At 41.4% G+C, this 23,309-nt stretch overlaps 1 protein-coding gene across 4 annotated transcripts in view; it reads left to right on the top strand.

Annotated features, from left to right (window-relative positions):
• The window catches only part of arhgef9a (Cdc42 guanine nucleotide exchange factor (GEF) 9a), a 65,683-nt gene that overhangs the window by 29,912 nt on the left and 12,462 nt on the right, over nucleotides 1–23,309 (top strand). For all 4 annotated transcript variants that reach the window (XM_020047837.3, XM_010902034.4, XM_010902033.4 and 1 more), the window contains 4 exons: nucleotides 13,486–13,710; nucleotides 19,678–19,857; nucleotides 20,108–20,340; nucleotides 20,603–20,732. In XM_020047837.3, coding sequence (XP_019903396.1) covers nucleotides 13,486–13,710; nucleotides 19,678–19,857; nucleotides 20,108–20,340; nucleotides 20,603–20,732 — 768 coding nt within the window. The remainder of the gene's footprint in view (nucleotides 1–13,485; nucleotides 13,711–19,677; nucleotides 19,858–20,107; nucleotides 20,341–20,602; nucleotides 20,733–23,309) is intronic.

A 23,309-nucleotide genomic window follows, 5' to 3' on the forward strand; every position in this document is an offset into this window, starting at 1 on the left:
ATGGTCCACCAGCACCTTTTACTCTTGGCCCCAGGCGGACTTGGGGAGGGGGCCAATGAAGTCCATGCTAATCATCTTGAAGGGCAAATCGATAATGGGACACAGTACTTGCAGTGAGGGTGGCGGGAGAGCCACCCTCTGATAGATAGGACATAGATCCAGAAATTTCAGATCCACCGCCAGTGTAGCATGTGGAAGCATAGAACATAGAAACAGGTGTGAGGTGCCTGAAGGCATTTATTAACACAAAAACAGCCAAAAGAGAAAACTGGTGTAGCTAACTGCACTTGCCTTCAGGCCCTCACAGTGGTTGTCTGGGTTCTGTGTCATCATCTTTGCCTTACACAATAGAGACAACACACACAGACAGGCTCACACACCCCTGACACTTCTGGGTGTCCGTTTAATGCTTACTCTAATGGTTTTCAGGTGTGGCTTTTCATGGCTTTTGGCTTGGGCCCAAATTCTTTCCTCTGGCAAAGGCTTCTGGGCACTGTAGCTTGCCATGGATATTCAGGTTTATATGCCAACTTTATTTACAAGAAGTATGAAAAATGTAGTGCATTTATAATGTCTTGAATATTACCAATTTATTCAGTTTACAAACAATTGCATGGAGGTCCACATATACCAGAGGCGATGGCCAAGTTAACCAGAGATGTTCCCAGACCTGAGTCTTATAGACAAGGGAGGAGATGCATCTGGGTGGGAACAAGACCTGTTTGAAGACAATAGCTTGGTCCTTTAGATGTTCTGTCACTGTTCACAATCCTAGGTAATAAGCCAGTTTGTGATTGATCTATTCCTAGGATAATACAGAGTTCTTTCCTCCTCCCCACTCCTGGTTGGGAGGAGGATTGATTAAACAAAACCTTCATCCACACTAATAAAGGCAAAATAATTTTATCATAAGTTTATGTGCTATTTATGCATGTTTTTATAATGCTTCAATATAAAAAGAATGTAGCTTGAATAAAACATTTCGCATTTTGGAATAACACGACAATACTATTACTTATTTTAATGTTTGGGAACTGAAATTGTTCAGGTCTACTGGCACACCTTTAAAGTGACGCTTTACCTTGGGGGGACCTTAACTGGTGCTTGCAAATCATGTCTGTGAGAATCACACTACTGTTCAAAAGATTTGGGTCGCTTAGAAATGTCCTTGTTTTCCATCGCAACATATGTGAAGTTAGTTTGAATAGGAAATATAGCAAAATGAAAGGGAAATATAGTAATTGAGAAGGTTAAAAATAATTATTTTTCATAGAAATAATAATTGTGTCCTTCAAACTTCATTTTCATCAAAGAATCCTCCATCTGCAGTAATTACAGCCTTGCAGACCTTTGGCATTGTAGGTGTCAATTTGTTTAGGTAAACTGAAGAGATTTCACCCCATGCTTCCTGATGTATTTACAGTATCTCACAAAAGTGAGTATACCCCTCACATTTTTGTAAATATGTGATGATATCTTTTCATGTGACAACCCTGAAGAAATGACACTTTGCTACAATGTAAAGTAGTGAGTGTACAGCTTGTAAATTTGCTGTCCCCTCAAAATAACACAACACACAGCTATTAATGTCTAAACCGCTGGCAACAAAAGTGAGTCCACCTAGAACCAGAACTCAGGGATGCCCACAATGGCTTGGGTCCCTAGGACCACCCAGACTGTTCAGAGACCCTGAACTCAGGGATGTCTAGGCTGGTCACTTGGACTTACGTATGTGTGTGTGATTGTAGCCTTACGAGCTCGAGTGTGAAGATGAACGAGGAATGCCGTAGTAATTTACATTCCAAGGTAATACAATTTATTCCAATCAAGTAATAAAGTTACAATGCAAAATATAGTTACATACCATCCCAATTCAACGTCATCCCAACTTGTCTAAAAGTCTACTAGTATACCATAAGTCACACTATAGCATGAAGGTGTGCTAGGAGCTTATGTTAATGATAGACTCCTAAATATCACTACAACACATGTGCTGGGAGATCTCTTTAACAATGACAAACTCCTAAGTTTGACTACAACACAATGTGTTGGGAGGGCTCTTTAACAATGACAAACTCCTAAGTTTGACTACAACACAATGTGTTGGGAGGGCTCTTTAACAATGACAAACTCCTATATGGCTACAATACAATGTGTGTGAGGTCTCTTTAAGGAAGACAAATTCAAGTAACCTTTTGAAGACATGGCTATTTATTTTTAAATCAGACATATCTAAAACACTCCTGCAAATATAGTCTTTAGTAGGGATGTTGATTAACTGTCTATAAGAATTTGATCGGTTTCCATGTATTTGATCGAAGGAGGCAATTTCTGTTTAGTATTAATTGAGAATGCAGTGTAACTATTTTGGCGGGGAACCCTCTGAGTAATCAACTGCATAGAAAGGCGCCACTGAGATAAAGTAACTTTCTGCGGGATATTCTGCCACCGCTGCATGGAAATCCAACGGACTGTTGGAAGGTAGGCTTAATATAGGAAGATTCCCACGGCAATACATGCGCATCCCCCAACTTCAGTGCCATCCAAGCGGATGTTTTCAACTGGACTAACCGTTCCCCCAATGCGCTCGCGACTCGCCCCTGGGCATTTTTGAAAATAAAAATCAATAGGGTTGCTTGGAAATCAGATAAGCTTGCCATAGTTTAGCAATCGGAGTCCGAAGACACTTTATTTTACATTGTTGTTTTTTCCATTTTTGTGCATTGTTTGTTTATATTTGATATGGTTGTATAAACTACTCATGGTATATCCGTTCATTTAATGCAGTAGTTAGGCATACGCATCCAAACATTTTGAGTCCAATACATTTTTCTGATCTTTTTAAATATAGGCCTAAGTTTAAAATTACTTATTTTTCATTGATCTTTGAACTTTTTTATTTTAAAATATACCGTTTCTGTTTTTTAAATCCAGCAAGGAGATAAGAGTTTTTTCAGATTATTATTATCTACATGGTGTCAAATCTGTCCAAGTCTTGTAAAAAATTACACATTCGATTTTTTGTTATCGATTGATTGATCTTTTACAATGTCAACCGTCAATTAAGGAAAAGCCTTAATATTTGAAATCCATTAGCATTACTTTACCTTGGCAAACGCAATGAACACAAAGGACCGGAACTGTCCCACTTAATTAAAGCAAAATTGGCGAATGGATGGGGAGTTGCCACCAGTTCTTGTCAGACATGCAACAAGGACAATCATTTCTACAATGTTCTTGTAAAGTTTGATCCATAACCCATACATTACAATAAAGCATATCAGACTATTCAGCCCTTAATGGGGGACAGGAGAAATCCAAACACAACAGGTTAATGTCCACAATATCATGCATTTAGTTACATTCATGTTTGCTCAGAGTTTCACACCTCCCCAGGTGAGCTCAATAGGGTAGGGCTAAGGCCCCCACCTGGTGTTCCAGATCTTTAGAGAAACAAATGTTATGCAGGACCCCTGATTAACATCACCAAAGGTGTGTTAGAGACTTGGTGTGGCCAAACGCGCCTCTTCATCTAATACACTTCCACTTTTCCTCAACAGACATTTCTCACTACACTACACTATTTCACGAAGCTGCCAGTTGAGGACCTGTGAGGCGTCTGTTTCTCAAACTAGACACTCTAATGTATTTGTCCTCTTGCTCAGTTGTGCAGCGGGGCCTCCCACTCTTTCTTTTCTGGTTAGAGACAGTTTGTGCTGTTCTGTGAAGGGAGTAGTAGTGATGGCCAAAATGTTTCATTAAACTGAAGATTGTGTACTACTCCCTACTGATGGGCATTCAAGGGCATTCAAGGCTTCATTTGTGTTATTTTAGCAACAGGATATTATGCTGGCAGCACTCAGATTTTCTTTATCACAATAAAAGCTGTCATTGAAATTTATAAGGCCATGTAGTTAACTATCTAGTCTCTAAAATAGAACAACATTGGAACGGACATTAAACATAAAATGACAGACTAGATTGACAGACTAGATTGTTAACTATATTGTTAACTATATTGCCTATATTGAGTTAGCGCTGCTATCATAATATCCTGCTGCGAGAAGAACGGTAATGAAGCCTTGAATGCCCATCACTAGGGTGTAGTACACATCGTTGTACGAGATCTTCAGTTTGTTGACAATTTCTTGCATGGAATAGCCTTAATTTCTCAGAACAATAATAGATGAGTTTCAGAAGAAAGTTTTTAGATTTTTTGTTGTTTTAGAGCTTGAAACCACAAGTGCTGATGCTCCAGACACTGAACTAATCTCAAAAAGGCCTGTTTTATTGCTTATTTAATCAGCATACTTGTTTTCAGCTGTGCTATTTTTTTCATAAACAATGCACTACCTCACAACACTGTTTCAAAATAGCTGAACAACCATGCACACCTCATCCCAGCATTTTATTTATGGTTCTGTCATTATCTCTTGTTCTCATCTGACTGATTTGGAGAGTATAGCCTAAAGTATAGCCTAATGCCAGTTTTAAAGTCAATTTGCGAATTTAAGTCACAATATGCAATATCCTACCATACTGTACTTCAAAACCGTGATCTAAGCAAATTGCTGTTATTTGTATTATATTATTTTTTAAGATTAAAGATTTCAAGTGTTTAAACAAATAGTATTTATTTCTGTGAAAGGTTATTAGTGTTTTTCTTTATAAAAACATTTCGTAATTATAGCAGTGATGCAACTGGAAACATTTCTCTTTTAAATGAAACCTGTTTTGTTAGGAGCTGTAATGTTAGGGGCACTTTTTGTGCTACTTTCGTTTAGAAAATTATTTTTGAGAACTAATATCATTTTCAGCATTCCAGCTCCCCTGTGCATTTGGAATAGCGCAATCACAGCTTGACACAATCTAGCGCTTGTTGATGCAATCTAAAACCAGACATGGAGTACACGGGACGGTGGCAGCTAGTAGGCCGGTGACGTCGACCTGCTGAAGCGCGGCACCCCAGGGAGGGGTGTAGAGGAAGGGGGAGTCGTCACACAATGCTTCTTTTGGCACAAATTGTTTTCAGAGAACATACGGAGACCTATATCAAGAGTGGGGCTTTCTTTAAAAATCTGAAAGAAATCTAAACTGTAATTCCCCAAAAATATGTGTCCAGGAATATGCCAGATAATCTGAAAAAAATGCCCCAAGCTACAAATTGTTCTATATTGTGTTGAGGAGAGTGTTTTTATGACATATGATTGGTAACATTTGTATTTACTACGTTGAGTAGTTATAGTAGCTATGGTGAAATGCTCTATTAACATTCAATCTGAAACAAAAGACCTGCCTAACAGATGAGCTTATATCATGTATGTAAGAGAAGGAAATACAATGCCCTGTCTAAGCTGTCTAAATCAGTGATTCCCAACTAGGGGTACTAGGACCCCTGGGGGTACTTGGTCTCTCCACAGGGGGTACTTGAAAACACTCATGACACCATAGACTTACTAGTGAAATTAACATGAGGGGGTACTTCAGGGGTACTGAAAGCAGTGCAAAAACATTTTGGGGGTACAGTAACTGAAAAAGGTTGGGAGACACTGGTCTAAATCATTCCATAGTGCAAGACCTGAAATTAGGCCTACTCCTGTTTAGCTATTAGTTTCAAATATGTTTTATTTTACAAATCCGATTCCAAAAAAGTTGGGATGCTGCATAAAATGCAAATAAAAACAGATTTCAATGAAGTGCACATCATTTATCCCTGTATTTAACTGAAAATAGTACAAAGACAACATATCAAATGTTGAAACTGAGAAATCAGATTTTGATGCCGCAACTAATTTCCAAAAAGTTGGGACAGGGGCATGTTTACCACTGTGTTGCATCACCTCTTCTTTTAACAATACTCTGTAAGCGTCTGGGAACTGAGGAGATCAATTGCTGTAGATTTGAAATTGAGTTATAGAATTGCAGCTGCTCAACAGTTTGAGGTCTCCTTTGTCGTAAATTTCGTTTAATGAAGCGCCAAATGTTTTCAATAAAGGACAGGTCTGGACTGCAGGCAGGCCAGTTTAGCACCCAGACTATTTTACTACGGAGCCATGCTGTTGTAATCTGTGCAGAATGTTTGGCATTGTCTTTTTCAAAAATAAGCCCTGAAAAATCATTTTCTGGATGGCAGCATATGTTGCTCAAAAACCTGTTTATGTTGTTCAGCATTAATGTTGTCTTCACAGATGTGCAAGTCATCCATGCCATGTGCACTAATGCACTGCCATACCATCATGGATGCTGGCTTTTGAACTATGTACTGATAACAATCTGGATGGTCCCTCTCCTCTTTAGTCCGGAGGATGGGCATCCATGATTCCCCAAAATAATTTTGATTTGTCAGACTTCAAGAGAGTTTTCCACTTTGCCTCAGTCCATCTTAAATGAGCTTGAGCCCAGAGAAGGCAGCAGCAGTTCTGGGTCTTGTTTATATATGGTTTGTTCTTTGCATGGTAGAGTTTTAACTTGCATTTGTGGATGCAGCAACATACCGTGTTCACAGACAATGGTTTTCTGAAGTGTTCCTAAGCCTAGGCAGTGATGTTCACTATATAACCGTGCCTGTTTTTAATTCAGCGTCGCCTGAGGTCCGAAGATCATGGCCATCCAATATTGGTTTTCAACCTAGTCCCTTGCATAGTCCCTTGCATATAGATATTTCTCGAGATTCTCTGAATCTTTTAATGATATTATGTTATTATGATATTATGAGGACATTGTAATGTGGATTAGCTGCTCAAATGGACATGGACAACAGGGCAGATTTAACACTATAATAGTTTTATTTTTCAAGTGGCCAGATATTACATAAAGTTTATCACAGAGGGGCGTCCGGTAGAGCGCGGGGTACCACTTTTGACTAATTTTCAGCCAGGAAAACCCCAGAATTTATCTTCTCCTAGTCTTCCCTTTCCAAGCGAGTCCGGTATAGGACTAGCTAGTCCATTACAATGTTTGGACAGGTTGTTCTGGCAATGTATAAATGAGGACATTGCCGAACCCTAAGACCATCCATCCATCTTCTACCGCTTATCCGGGGCCGGGTCGCGGGGGCAGCAGTCTAAGCAGGGATGCCCAGACTTCCCTCTCCCCAGACACTTCCTCTAGCTCTTCCGGGGGGACACCGAGGCGTTCCCAGGCCAGCCGGGAGACATAGTCCCTCCAGCGTGTCCTAGGTCTTCCCCGGGGTCTCCTCCCGGTGGGATGGGACCGGAACACCTTCCCAGGAAGGCGTTCCGGAGGCATCCGAAAAAGATGCCCAAGCCACCTCAGCTGACCCCTCTCGATGTGGAGGAGCAACGGCTCTACTCTGAGCTCCTCCCGGGTGACCGAGCTTCTCACCCTATCTCTAAGGGATCGCCCAGCCACCCTGCGGAGAAAACTCATTTCGGCCGCCTGTATCCGGGATCTTGTCCTTTCGGTCATGACCCAAAGCTCATGACCATAGGTGAGAGTAGGAACGTAGATTGACTGGTAAATCGAGAGCTTCGCCTTGCGGCTCTGCTCTTTCTTCACCACGACAGACCGATACATCGACTGCATTACTGCAGAAGCTGCACCGATCCGTCTGTCAATCTCCCGTTCCATCCTTCCCTCACTCGTGAATAAGACACCTAGATACTTAAACTCCTCCACTTGAGGCAGGCACTCTCCACCAACCTGAAGTGGGCAAGCCACCCTTTTCCGACTGAGGACCATGGCCTCGGATTTGGAGGTACTGATTTTCATCCCCACCGCTTCACACTCGGCTGCAAACCGTCCCAGTGCATGCTGAAGGTCCTGGTTAGAAGGGGCCAACACGACAACATCATCTGCAAAGAGCAGAGACGAAATCGTGTGGTCCCCAAACCTGACACCCTCCGGCCCCTGGCTGCGCCTACAAATTCTGTCCATAAAAATTACAAACAGAACCGGTGACAAAGGGCAGCCCTGCCGGAGTCCAACATGCACTGGGAACAAGTCTGACTTACTGCCGGCAATGCGGACCAAGCTCCTGCTTCGGTTGTATAGGGACCTGACAGCCCTTAGCAAAGGACCCAGGACCCCATATTCCCCAAGCACCCTCCACAAGATGCTGCGAGGGACACAGTCGAATGCCTTCTCCAAATCCACAAAACACATGTGGATTGGTTGGGCAAACTCCCATGAACCCTCCAACACCCTGTAGAGGGTATAGAGCTGGTCCAGTGTTCCACGGCCCGGACGAAAACCACACTGTTCCTCCTGAATCCGAGGTTCTACTATCGGCCGTATTCTCCTCTCCAGAACCCTGGCATAGACTTTCCCGGGGAGGCTGAGAAGTGTGATCCCCCTATAGTTGGAACACACCCTCCGGTCCCCCTTCTTAAAAAGAGGGACCACCACCCCGGTCTGCCATCCCAGAGGCACTGTCCCCGACCGCCACGCGATGTTGCACAGGCGTGTCAACCAAGACAGCCCCACAACATCCAGAGACTTGAGGTACTCAGGGCGGATCTCATCCACCCCCGGTGCCTTGCCACCGAGGAGTTTCTTGACCACCTCTGTGACTTCAGCCCGGGTGATGGACGAGTCCACCACTGAGCCCTCATCCTCTGCTTCCTCAATGGAAGACATGTCAGCGGGATTGAGGAGATCCTCGAAGTACTCCTTCCACCGCCCGACGACATCCTCAGTTGAGGTCAACAGCTGCCCACCTCTACTGTAAACAGCGTTGGTAGGGCACTGTTTCCCTCTCCTGAGGCGCCGGATGGTTTGCCAGAATCTCTTCGAGGCCAGCCGATAGTCCTTCTCCATGGCCTCACCGAACTCCTCCCAGGCCCGAGTTTTTGCCTCCACAACCACCCGGGCTGCAGCCCGCTTGGCCTGTCGGTACCCGTCAGCTGCCTCAGGAGTCCCACAAGCCAACCAGGCCTGATAGGACTCCTTCTTCAGCTTGACGGCATCCCTTACTTCCGGTGTCCACCACCGGGTTCGGGGATTGCCGCCTCGACAGGCACCGGAGACCTTACGGCCACAGCTCCGAGCGGCCGCTTCGACAATGGCGGTGGAGAACATGGTCCACTCGGACTCAATATCTCCAACCTCCCTCGGGATCCAGTCGAAGCTCTGCCGGAGGTGGGAGTTAAAGATCTCTCTGACAGGAGACTCGGCCAGACGTTCCCAGCAGACCCTTACAGTACGTTTGGGCCTGCCGAGTCTGTCCAGCTTCCTCCCCCGCCATCGGATCCAACTCACCACCAGATGGTGATCAGTTGACAGCTCCGCCCCTCTCTTCACCCGAGTGTCCAAGACATACGGCCGCAGGTCAGATGAGACGACAACAAAGTCGATCATCGACCTGCGGCCTAGGGTGTCCTGGTGCCACGTGCACTGATGGACACCCTTATGCTTGAACATGGTGTTCGTTATGGACAAACTGTGACTAGCACAGAAGTCCAATAACTGAACACCACTCGGGTTCAGATCAGGGGGGCCGTTCCTCCCAATCACGCCCCTCCAGGTGTCACTGTCGTTGCCCACGTGGGCGTTGAAGTCCCCCAGTAGAACAATAGAGTCCCCAGTCGGAGCACTTTCCAGCACCCCTCCCAGAGACTCCAAGAAGGTCGGGTACTCTGCACTGCGGTTCGGCCCGTAGGCACAAACAACAGTGAGAGACCTATCCCCGACCCGTAGGCGCAGGGAAACGACCCTCTCGTTCACCGGGGTAAACTCCAACACATGGCGGCAGAGCTGGGGAGCTATAAGCAAACCCACACCAGCCCGCCGCCTCTCACCATGGGCAACTCCAGAGTGGTGAAGAGTCCATCCTCTCTCAAGGAGTGTGGTTCCAGAGCCCAAGCCGTGCGTAGAGGTGATCCCGACTACCTCTAATCGGAACCTCTCAACCTCACGCACTAACTCAGGCTCCTTCCCCGCCAGCGAGGTGACATTCCACGTCCCTAGAGCCAGTTTCTGTGTCCAGAGATCGGGTTGTCTAGGCCCCTGCCTTCGACTGCCGCCCGATCCTCTTTGCACCGGCCCCTTATGGTCCCTCCTGTGGGTGGTGAGCCCACGGGAGGGCGGCCCCACGTCACCCGTTCGGGCTGAGCCCGGCCGGGCCCCATGGGGGAAGGCCCGGCCACCAGGCGCTCGCATTCGAGCCCCAACCCCGGGCCTGGCTCCGGGGTGGGGCCCAGGCTGCGCCATACCGGGCGACGTCACGGTACTCAAAATTTTATTCTTCATTAAGGGGTTTTGAACCGCTCTTAGTCTGACCCGTCGCCTAAGACCTGTTTGCCTTGGGAGACCCTACCAGGGGCATATAGCCCCAGACAACATAGCTCCTAGGGTCACTCAGGTACTCAAACCCCTCCACCACGTTAAGGTGGCAGTTCTTGGAGGGTAAGACCATCCCAGTTAACAATTTTCCACTAGTGAAATTGTTGAACATACTTGTAAAATCAGTGATTTTTAAAGGTAGTAACACCAAATACTTACATAAGAGGGAACTATAATAACCTATATTTGGATCTATCTCTGGCATTCAACATAAGATAGATATCTTTAAATTCTCAAAATATGTCAGTATACCATGTCCTTATTTATTTCTTATAATTGCATGTGTACCGAGGTTCAGAATGTCTCAAGGTATTACTCACCAAAGTTGAAATGCACTATAGGGAAAATGATTCTGTGTTGCGTACACAGTCAACCTCCAGTTATGCAATTGTAACCTGTTTATTAGTAACAACTCTAGAGTGTGCCCCCACCAGGCGCGTGCACAGATAAACCTCTGAAATGTTTTGTAAGGCCCGTGCCCCTCGAAAGGTTTGTGCACAGCCCTGCTCCCTATAACAGTGAGACAGTGGAGAAAGAGTCTATGACAGTGAGACAGTGGAGAAAGAGTCTATGACAGTGAGACAGTGGAGAAAGAGTCTATATTGCAAGATTTATTTGAGAATACAGACTAGATCCATCCACCCAGGACACTAACAATATTAAATAATTTACATCAGCATTTACAGGCTTCATTAAGAAATGTGTGGATGATATTGTTCTTACAATGTATTCTGATATTTCCTAACTGAAGGCCTTGGATTAACAGAGAACATGGTTGTAGGCCTAATAAACAACACTGACAAGTCCGCCTCCAGGGAGAAAGTAACCATACTTGTATTGTGGTGCTAGGACAACAACCTCTCCCTCAACAACATACAAGATCTTCAAATGAAGATGCCAAAAAAAAAAGAATTAATTAATTAACGTTTAATAGACAAGTTACTCTTGAGGCATGTGGAACGTTATCGTTCGTACTAAATGTCAGCAAAACTAAGGACATAATATTAATTGACTTTAGGAATCACAGTAGGGAAAATGCCCCAGTCCACATCAACTGGGCTGCAGTAGTCACACAGCGAGGACCTGTCATGGAGCATCAATGCCAACATTGTGGTGAAGAGAGCACAACAGTGTTTTTTCTCCCTAAGGTAACACAGAAATGTGGCATGCCACCCTGGGCCCTCTAAAAATACTATCGCTGTGCCATTGACAGCATCCTGTCTGGCTGCATCACAAGGCCTTCTGACGGGTAGTGAGGATGGCCCAATGCTTCGCTGGAGCTGTGCTCCTGCCAATCCTGGACATATCTGAAACAATGCCGATCGACATCTTTCAGCATCAGGACCCCTCTCACTGCAGACACACAATGTTTACTCACCTACAAATGACTAGATGAGGACTGTGCTGGATAATAGGGTCTCATACCAAGAGGTCCAGATATAGTGTCTGTCTGCAGGTCATCAGCATCTACACCAACTCTACACTACAAACATGCACACATGCGCACACACACTGTAAGTATTTATGTAAATACTGTACAATGCTAGTGCTATTTTGTTCACTACTGTATCTCATTTTTATTTATTTATAGCATTGTCGAGCAGAAATTTGAAAGTACATATTTTGTGTGTTTATCCTATGAATACATCACACTTTCAAACTTGACACTTAAGAATTTGAATCGACCCCTCTAGACGTCAGCAACCACAAATTCCTATATTGCTGTTTAGAAATGTAACAAGTAAATAAAAAAGAACCTTTAGAATTTGTCATGCTTTTGTAATTTTAAGATGTTGCCAATAACAAAGGACAGCATTTACCAACTTAATGCCCAAAAGAATGAACCAATTATTATGCAGTGTTCAATTTAAATTTAATGAGTAATTTGAATAGGGAGTATCCCGTTGGCTTGAAAATGTGTGTGATGTTTGGGTTTTATTTTTATATTTTTTTGCATTCCCCCAAGTAATTACATTATTTATATTTACACAAACAATATATGGTTTGGATTTGTAAACATTTTACCAGATAATGTTGAAAATACTCTAATGAAAGCTGTCAGTCTGCAATTCATCACAGTACAGAGCCAGACAACAAAAACATGTCACTAAGTTTCCATCCAATTGGCGCTTTCCTACGAGTTTCCAGCAAAAGCAGTCTGATGATGTAGCGCACATGAAAATGGAAAAATCCAATTTTATTTATTTTTATATAACAATTCTCTAAAACTGAGCTTATTATGTGTGATGGTGCGAGTGTAACGAGTGTGTAAAAGTGAGGCAAAAAAGACAAAAGAACCAAAATGGACGATAGCATCAATTAGTCTTTCTTTATAGTATTTTTTGAAATGGGTGAACAACACGGCCACAACAGACAATAATCTGTGAGGTGTGGTGGGTGAACAACTGAATAAACACGACTAATCAGTGATTGGAAACCGGTGCGTCCTCGGGTTGTGCTGCTGCCATCACTCTCCCGGGGAGCCGGGAGGCCACGCGGAGCAGACGTTACTTTATGGATATTGTTACAGATTTGCTTTTTTTGTTGAGTGTTGTCTAGTTTCTTTAAAACATGAATGCTCCTTTCCTGGCCTTTACTCACTTAAAATGGAGATAGAAATTTTGGTGTGACCTTTCTGGTTAAATAAACGATAAAATAGACCCTTTGTTTTTTAGCAAATAAACATTTAATGTCCAGATGAATAGCTTCAAACAATTGTATTTGGTGGCCAAAGCATTTGCATTTTATAAACATGTAATTTATATTTGTATAAACGTCATCAATCATCATGTCACCAGTATAACACCCTGGTAAATTATTGTAAATGAACACCCAATGACATTACTGGTCACTTTCACCTCGCTGTAGATTGGACTCTTAAGTTGTAATGCAAGGTCCGCAGGACATTGGCATCATTATTGTGTGAAATAATTCGATTTTATGGTTATTCTATCAATGTTTTATACATTTCAATCACAATTTTTTGCATAATGTTACCAGGAAAAAGATCCCACTATGGCAAACAAATTCTGTCTATGGACAGATAGTTATTTTTTTTACTGACCCATCCTGTTCCATTACACCTGATGCATTAAAACTGTTGATTTAAATGTGGTAAAAGAACAAATACATTTGAAGTGGTATATTTGTCCAGGCTGATATTTTGAGTTTGACTTTCCTCAGCTCTGGGTGAACCAGGAGGAGGGCACAGCGGTAGAGACAGTTGAGGGGGCTAGTCCCAGCCCTAGTGAGGTCCAGAACGGCCATGCAGAGGCCAGCCCCAGCAGCAGCGACTGCCTCTGCCTGGGTCAGCCTGTCCAGAACCGAGACCAGATGAGAGCCAACGTAATCAACGAGATCATGAGCACAGAGCGTCACTACATCAAACACCTGAAGGACATATGTGAGGTAGGATTCAAGGATTTAAGATCCAGAGACTGAAAGCATGTGAGGCAGAGGTTATAGACTGTTATCTAAAATAAGCAAGATTAATTGTGAACATTCAATATCAAATATTTCATGGGAATTGGTTAAAAAAGTGTTTATATGAACTAAATACCAAAATAAACTGTATATATCCAATGTGCACTACAGTGATTATATTATATAGTACAGTGCTTCCTGTGAACAAAGAACAAAATGTCCCTCAAAGGCAAACTTCAATCAATATTGTTCTAAAAAGTAGTGACATGGCTACAGTGTTTTAGTTAGGGATTAGAAACGATGACTGAGGATGCTGACCCTTAAGTGCTGGTGGTGGGCTCAGAAATAGCATCGCTCCCATCCCACTTCACTGTTCCCTAGCATATATAGTAACAAGCACTTCATCTCTTCACGCTCCGCTTGTCTCTGTCAAACAATGTACCCAGGAGACTACATGAAAAAGTACTCAAAAGGCTCTCACCCAATCCATTACTTTTTTCATTAGTTTTCCCTCTGTTCCCACAAAATATGACATAATCTAAACTGAAATAAATGAAGGAAAATATTCTGTGCACAACAATCAATATTTTGATTTTTTAAAGGACATTTAATTGTATCCAACAGGTGAAAACCAGATTCATAAACTGGTCATCAGACAGAATTTAATCAGTATTAAATGTAAGATTATGATTTAAAAAATAAATAGAAATTAATAAAGACATTCTGGATTTTATAGTTTCAGTTTAGAGAAGTTTCAGATACACCCTGTGTACTTTGATCATCCTTGAGATATCTGTATAGCCTGATTGGAATTTAACTGTGGCAAATTCAATTGACTGGATATTATATACAACGCCTATATACTTGTCTATATGGTCCCACACTTTACTATGCATTTCAGGGCAAAAAACTAACCATGAATTTCTGACATACAGTGGGGAGAACAAGTATTTGATACGCTGCCAATTTTGCAGGTTTTCCTACTTACAAAGCATGTAGACGTCTGCAATTTTTATCATAGGTACACTTCAACTGTGAGAGACAGAATCCAAAACAAAAATCCAGATAATCACATTGTATGATTTTTTATAATTAATTTGCACTTTATTGCATGATATAAGTATTTGATACATCAGAATAGCAGAACTTAATATTTGGTACAGAACCCTTTGATCACCTACCAACCAGTAAGAATTCCGTCTCTCACAGACCTGTTAGTTTTTCTTTAAGAAGCCCTCCTGTTCTCCACTCATTACCTGTATTAACTGCACCTGTTTGAACTTGTTACCTGTATAAAAGACACCTGTCCACACACTCAATCAAACAGACTCCAACCTCTCCACAATGGCCAAGACCAGAGAGCTGTGTAAGGACATCAGAAAAAAAATTCTAGACCTGCAAGGCTGGGTTGGGCTACAGGACAATAGGAAAGCAGCTTGGTGAGAAGGCAACAACTGTTGGCGCAATTATTAGAAAATGTAAGAAGTTCAAGATAATGGTCAATCTCCCTTGGTCTGGGGCTCCGTGAAGATCTCACCTCGTGAGGAAGGTGAGGGATCAGTCCAGAACTACACGGCAGGACCTGGTCAATGACCTGAAGAGAGCTGGGACCACAGTCTCAAAGAAAACCATTAGTAACACACTATGCCGTCATGGATTAAAATCCTGCAGCGCACGCAAGGTCCCCCTGCTCAAGCCAGCGCATGTCCAGGCCCGTCTGAAGTTTTCCAGTGACCATCTGGATGATCCAGAGGAGGAATGGGAGAAGGTCATGTGGTCTGATAAGACAAAAATAGAGCTTTTTGGTCTAAACTCCACTCACCGTGTTTGGAGGAAGAAGAAGGATGAGTACAACCCCAAGAACACCATCCCAACCGTGAAGCATGGAGGCTGAAACATCATTCTTTGGGGATGCTTTTCTGCAAAGGGGACAGGACGACTGCACCGTATTGAGGGGAGGATGGATGGGGTCATGTATCGCGAGATCTTGGCCAACAACCTTCCCTCAGTATGAGCATTGAAAAGGGTCGTGGCTGGGTCTTCTAGCATGACAACGACCGGAAACACACACCAGGGCAACTAAGGAGTGGCTCCATAAGAAGCATCTCAAGGTCCTGGAGTGGCCTAGCCAGTCTCCAGACCTTAACCCAATAGAAAATCTTTGGAGGGAGCTGAAAGTATGTATTAACCAGCAACAGCCCTGAAACCAGAAGGATCTGGAGAAGGTCTTTATGGAGGAGTGGGCCAAAATCCCTGCTGCGGTGTGTGCAAACCTGGTCAAGAACTACAGGAAACGTATGATCTCTGTAATTGCAAACAAAGGTTTCTGTACCAAATATTAAGTTCTGCTTTTCTGATGTATCAAATACTTATGTAATGTAGTAAAATGAAAATTAATTACTTAAAAATCATACAATGTGTTTTTCTGGATTTTTGTTTTAGATTCCATCACTACATGCTTTGTAAGTGGGAAAATCCGGAAAATCGGCAGTGTATCAAATACTTGTTCTCCCCACTGTACAACCTTGTTTACTAAAAAGTTGTGTAAAATGTATATAAAAACAGAATGCAATGATGCGCAAATAATGTATCCTTATATTCAATTATAAATAGTTCAAAGACAACATATCAAATGTTGAAACTGAGAAATGTTATTGTTTGTGGAAAAATACATGCCCATTTTTTATTTGATGCGAGCGACATGTTTCAAAACAGTTGGGACATGGGCATGTTTACAACTGTGTTGCATCACCTCTTCTTTTAACAATACTTTATAAGTGTTTGGGAACTGAGGAGACCAATTGCTGTATTTTTATAAGTGAAATGTATCCCCATTTTTGCTTGATGTAGGATTTCAGCTGCTGAACAGTTCGGGTCTCCATTGTCATAATATTCATAATGTGCCAAATGTTGTCAATGGGTGACCGGTCTGGACTGCAGGCAGGACAGTATAGCACCCAGACTATTTTACAACGGATCCATGCTGTTGTAATACGTACAGAATGTGGTTTGGATTTGTTTTGCTGAAATAAGCGATGCCTTCCCTGAAAAATATATTGTCTGGATGGCAGCATTGTTGCTCCAAAACCTGTATATATTGTTCGGCATTAATGGTACCTTCACAAATGTGCAAGTCACCCATGCCATGTGCACTAATGCACTGGCTTTTGAACAGTGCACTGATAAGAAGCCAAATGGTTCCTCTCCTCTTTAGTCCGGAGGATGTGGCTACCATGATTCCCAAAAGTCATTTCTATTTTTGATTTGTCAGACCACAGGACAGTTTTTCACCTCACCTCAGTCCATCTTAAATGAGCTGGGGCACAGAGAAAGTGACAGCATTTATGGATGTCGTGTCTGTTTTTAATGCAGTGCCGCCTGATCATGGCCATTCAGTATTGGTTTTTGGCCTTTTCCCTTGCAACATTTCTCTGGATTCTCTGAATCTTTTAATGATATTATGTACAGTAGAGGATGTATCGTAGATGATGAGAAACACTTTTTACATTACTTCTCTCACCATCCTCACTTCTGACAGACTCATCCTCTCTGGAATGATCTTTTAATACCCAATTATGTTACTGACCTGTTGCCAGTTGACCTATTTAGTTGATTTTCCACCAGGTTTACACAACTTTTCTACTATTGTTTTGCTTCTGTCCCAATGTTTTTGAAGTGGGCCTATATTTTTCAAGAAACAATTAAATGTCTCTGTTTCAACATTTGATATGTTGTCTTTGTGCTATTCACTATTGAATATAGGGTTTAAGTGATTTGCAAATCATTGCATTCTTCTTTTTATCTACATTATACGCAGTGTCCCAACGTTTTTGGAAACAAGGTTGTAGAATTGAGGCAAGACATTGATCTGCGGATGTTTATATTAAAAAAAAATCCCAGGAGTTCCCAGGAGCACTTTATCATGACGAAATAGAGTATGTAAAAAATGGCCAAGACATCCTAGAGCTGGCTATCTGGCCAAACTAAATGACTAGACGAGAACAGCCCTGGTCAAGGAGGTGACCAAGAATGCAGTGGCCCCTCTTACAGAACTTATGCAGTAATATGAGAACCTACCACAAGAGCGGCCATTTCTGCAGCACCATCAATCAGGCTGTTATGGTATAGTGACTAGATAGAAGCCACCCACGAGAAAAAGCATATGACACACTTTGAGTTTGCAAGTTTGCACTAAACGGACACTGTGAGCATAATGAACTATATTTTTGGTCTGGTGACCAAGCGCTGTTGAAAACAAGGGACTATAATCATCTGGCTAATACCATCCCTATGATGAAACAATGTGGTGGGACCATCATGCTATGTTGGTTTTTCTTAGTGGCAGGGATTCTGAGACTGGTCTTGGTTGAAGGAAGGATGAACATAGCAAAATACAGAGTGGTCCTTGAAGAACACAGATCCAAAGGACAAAGCCAAGACATTGGAGGGGTTTTGTGACAAGTTAGAATTAGGAATGGGCACGGATAGTCGAATATTCGAAAACCCGAAATGTATTTAGTATTCGAATACTTGTGTGTGTATTCAACTAACCCCCATCTTTTTACTTATGTGTATTTTGGTTGAAATAAAAATGCAATCTAAAATGTATACATATGACGAAATACCATGACATTTAAAAAAAAGTATAACGTTTGAATTCGTTTTTATAACATGAGCTCCTTCACACGTGTTGTTGTTTACGCTCCTCAATCAAAGTGGTGTGGTCGAAAGCCATTCAGCCAGAATGAAGCAATATATACTTCTTGGATGTATATATTGCGTGGATGAAAGTCAACTAATTCAAGGGAAGATGGAATATATTTACTGAATTAATGTTACCTCCAGAAAAAATATTTGGCCACAAAACGCTACGTAAAGTTTAGCTGTGGAATCGAAAGGCGGTTGAGTGTGCAGAAAACGGGAGTTAAGCAAATAGCATTTAGCTGGTTAGCTTAGCTAACTAGCTTCTCTAGACTCTTCCATACAATAATCTCAATGTTCTGTGTTGATTAATATTGTCTTCTAGTTCTGTAGTTTTGCGTGTCAACCACACGGCTTCCTCCATACACGCAGTCGCCTTTTTGTCACACGAACGGTTATAGAGCCGATGTACATGAGAACAACACCCTGTCCTTCGCGCTTTATGTTGTAGCGCTCATTTGGTATTGGTAGTTTTTAAAAACATGTATTTCGGTTAACCGAATACTATTCGAATAACAACTAATACTATTCGAATAGTAAAATAGGGTCCAGTGCACATCCATAGTCTGAAAATCCTTTAGTGGCTTAGCCAAATCGCAGACGTGAACCTCTTATTTTTAATAAACGCAGCTTTATTTACCGCAATTTGATGGCAGGTTGTATCCCTGTTCAAAGCACTGAAAATCCATAATGCTCCATCATAGCCTATCCAATTATTTTCTTGAGGAAAAAACATCCAGATAGATCTGATCCTGGATCATAAAGAAGAAAAATATAGAATCTCAATAGTTGTTATACGCATAGAACGGTTTGAAAAACTGGGTATAGGTGACTGGGAAGGGGTATTGAAGCGTAATGGGTCCCTTAAGTGTGAAATTATGACTTTTCATGAATGACTTGAAATGTTATTGGAGAAATGAGCTTGCACAGTGGGGGATGAGTTACGTAACGGATGTTCTTGCTCGTAGAGATTTTCCCTGCCTTTATTTCTCTCCAGGTTCACTCTAGTAAATATTTGAAAATAATATACTAGATAGGAAATTAACAGTAAAAATGTATGACTATGATGCAATCATTGACACTGATTACCTTTTTAAGTTAAGACAAAACGTTTTGAATACCCTGCCTCAAAAAAAAAATAATCTGATATGCCAATGAACATCAATAAAATACTATCTTTTGAAATATAACAGCTATTATTGGTTTGAAACAAAGACTATTTTATATTTTTGATTGTCTCTGTTGTCCTAGGGTTACTTCCGGCAATGTAAAAAAAGAAGAGACATGTTCAATGATGACCAGTTGAAGGTCATATTTGGGAACATTGAAGATATCTACAGATTTCAAATGGGCTTTGTCAGAGATCTGGAAAAGCAGTACAACACAGAAGAACCTCATCTCAGTGAAATAGGTCCCTGCTTCCTTGAGCATGTATGCATTTTTTTTTTATCTCTCAAGATTTCAAGTGTTTTAAAAATGTAATAGTAGTTTTGAGGAAACCTTTTGTATCATATGTGCATGCATATGGATTAATATTTTTTGTCATCTGTTGATGAATGGACATTTCAGAGATCCCATTAGTTGTTAGTTTCAACTTAGTAGTGCACCCTTGCTGTTTCATTAAAATTACAATAGAATATACAAATTCAAACTTTCAAAGCTTGTTCATTGTTCATTACAGCAAGATGGCTTTTGGATCTACTCGGAATACTGCAACAACCACGTGGATGCCTGCATGGAGCTATCTCGGCTGATGAGGGATGGACGCTATCAGCACTTCTTTGAGGCGTGTCGCCTGGTACAGCAGATGATTGACATCGCCATTGACGGCTTCCTGCTCACACCCGTCCAGAAGATTTGCAAGTACCCTCTGCAGCTGGCAGAGCTGCTCAAGTACACTGTCCAGGAGCACAGGTACAGGTCCCTCAGTGTCAATGTCATAATAAATATGTTGATTCACCTGTTTGATAAAGATCCTCTTGGAATGAGTGGTCCTTTTTGCTCTTATTAAATATGCGAGGATGTAGATAATACACTAAAAGTAATGTTGTTTGGTAGAAGGGAAGCCTATGATAGAGAGAACACAATTTGTTCACCTGACTACCTAAGATACTATTGTTGACCTTTTAGTTACTCACCACCACAGTAACTGCGTCATCCTCCCCTCTTTTCATAGTGACTACCGCTACGTGGCAGCAGCATTGGCCGTAATGCGGAACGTCACTCAGCAGATTAACGAACGGAAGCGTCGCCTAGAAAACATTGACAAGATTGCACAGTGGCAGGCATCTGTGCTTGACTGGGAGGTAGGTCTTAGAAACAGGGCTAAAGAAGAACTGAGTACTGTGGGACAAACATAAGCCTTTTCATTCGTTTTGCTATGTTAACACACCCTTTTGCTGTTTTATCACCCCAGGCTAAATGAGGTGGAGATTGGCTTTTTGTGTTTCATTGCGCTCTGCTGACTCCCTCAGATGGGTTGAGGACCTGCAAGCTAATGGTGGTTGTTAGTTGGAGAAGCATTCTCTGTTAAGCCTCTTGGTCCTAGATAACTTTTTAGATGAGTGTGCAGTTTTGAAAGAAGCAGAACAGCTAAGTGGAAATGTCTCAGGGAAACTTGTGTCACAATCATTTGACTCTTCCAAGCCTATTGGGATATGTAATTCTAGGTCGTAACTACTAACTATATTTTTTTATATTTTAAAGATTAGGGCTGTCGCAATTATTACGTAATTGCCTGGTCACAATTATATGAGCCCGATCACAATTATTTTATTGGACAGCAACAATATTTTTTGCCTAATATTTTGATCCCAAAATGTTTCCAATCTGAATAAAGGGTTTTTAGGCCAATGTTAGAAATGTCTCAAGATATTCCATGCAAATTAGGTCAGTTTCCATCAGTTAGGATGTGTAGCACATGGGAGCAGAATTTTGTTTGACAGCTCTGCAGAAAGTTATAGGCGCAGATCATTTACTGAAACTTGTTTTCTTCTTAGTTTCAGTATGTTTAAATCTAGTTGAGAATTTTTTGCTTTCCACACTAATGTAATTTTGCAACATTATTTAATAGACAAATGCGTCTAATGCAGTCTCTTATCTGTTGCATCATCTCTAATCGACAAAATACAAAATATCTTTACTGATATTGTCACATTTTGTCACATTTACAACCATATTTCCTAATTAGATAATGCACATACAAATATATGGATAGAAATATATGTTGTCCCATTGCATATTAACGTTGAAACACGTTTTTTTTTTACGTAAGGAAGGCTGCCTCAAATAACTAGGCTATAATGTTTGCAGCAGGGCGAGAGGTGAAATGTCACGATGTGAAATTTTATTGTCATTGCTTTGCAGTTTCGTTTTGGGAACAGCAATCGTTAACAGCATTGATGTAGTGGTAGTTCCAAAGCCGAACAGAACTGCACTGCTCTGGGCGCATTTTGGTTTTAAGCCAAATTGAAAGAGGTGAGCCCAATTATTTGGAGGAGGCAAATTGACGGATATGCTCCAAAAAGGTGGCGCTCAATAGCGCAAACACCAATAATGTGAATAATCGTGTAATCTGAAGGATCCACCACATGTTTTTTTACAAAATTATTAGGCTTACACTATAATAGTGGCATAACATTTACAATATAGACAATGAAATTGTCATTAAATCGACAATTTATCGTCAACAAAAATGTCATAATTGTGACAGCCCTGGGCACAATGATTCCTTACCATTATTTTGTCCTTGTTTTTTCACATGAAAAAACTGTAATCACCAGAAAAGAGTTTTATAAAACTCTTTCTACATTAGCAGTCACAAATGCATACACAGATGTCTTGCGAAAATCCCAAAAGCAACAACAAGAAATAAACGCACAGTGGCTAGTAGGGATGGGCATGGTTAGTTGAATATAAGAATAACCAAAATGTAATTTGTATTCATGTACTTATATTCATGTGTGTGTGTGTGTGTGTGTGTAGGGGGGTGAATTGTTTTTTGGCCCTCAAAATGTGTTTTACATGTATTTTTTGTTGTTGAAGTAAATAGATCTATACATGATTTGTCTAAATAGTATTACAATTACAATCTAGAATTTTTACATGCGATCATATAGAAAAAGAACATTCTAGTTGAACATACTCAATTGGCATCATGTAGGTATTGTTGTGTTATTTTTGGTATTTTACGATTAAGTGTTGTTTTGTTTTATATGGAGGGAATTCTTTTGGGTATTTTGGTGTTATTCTGGGTAGGTTTGTGTTCTTTTGGGTTTCTGTTGAGTAGTTTTTTCTGAGAAAACACTACTATTAAAATATGTTTTATATGTTCATCAAAAGAGAGAGGTTTCAGAGTAACAAAGAGGTCCTTCACAGTTTTTCAGTAGAAGACTACAACTGTAAAGTATCATTGTCGGATAAGACAACAGATGTCTTTGCTACTTCTGACCGTAGACAAGCATTTCATTTTTCTGAGTTTAAACGTAAAACATGTTGTTACGTCCCTCCTATAGCTCATGAGTGGAGGGGAACCCATCTGCCCACATGCGACTACAGCAGGGCAGGAAACGTACGGTGGTGATTGCATTAACTAAAGACAAAGTACAAAACATCCAAGAAACAAGAAAAATTTCCCTACACTGTTTTGTTTTTAGTTCTGTACAAAACTAAGAAATAAGTAACAACAAAAGAAAGTCACAAACTAAACCCTACACAACTAACCTATCTGATACATAAGAACAAAGAGACAGACACTTGCTTCTAACCGACTGTGTATAACAACAGTTTATCTATGGTCCTTCTCCATGGAGGGTTCCAAACTGAGAAAAACAGACTTGGTGTGGTTAACAAATAACAAGATACAAAAAGCATAACAATCCACT

This window comes from Esox lucius, chromosome 7 (assembly GCF_011004845.1).
Source record: "Esox lucius isolate fEsoLuc1 chromosome 7, fEsoLuc1.pri, whole genome shotgun sequence".
In the NCBI taxonomy this organism is placed as follows: domain Eukaryota; kingdom Metazoa; phylum Chordata; class Actinopteri; order Esociformes; family Esocidae; genus Esox; species Esox lucius.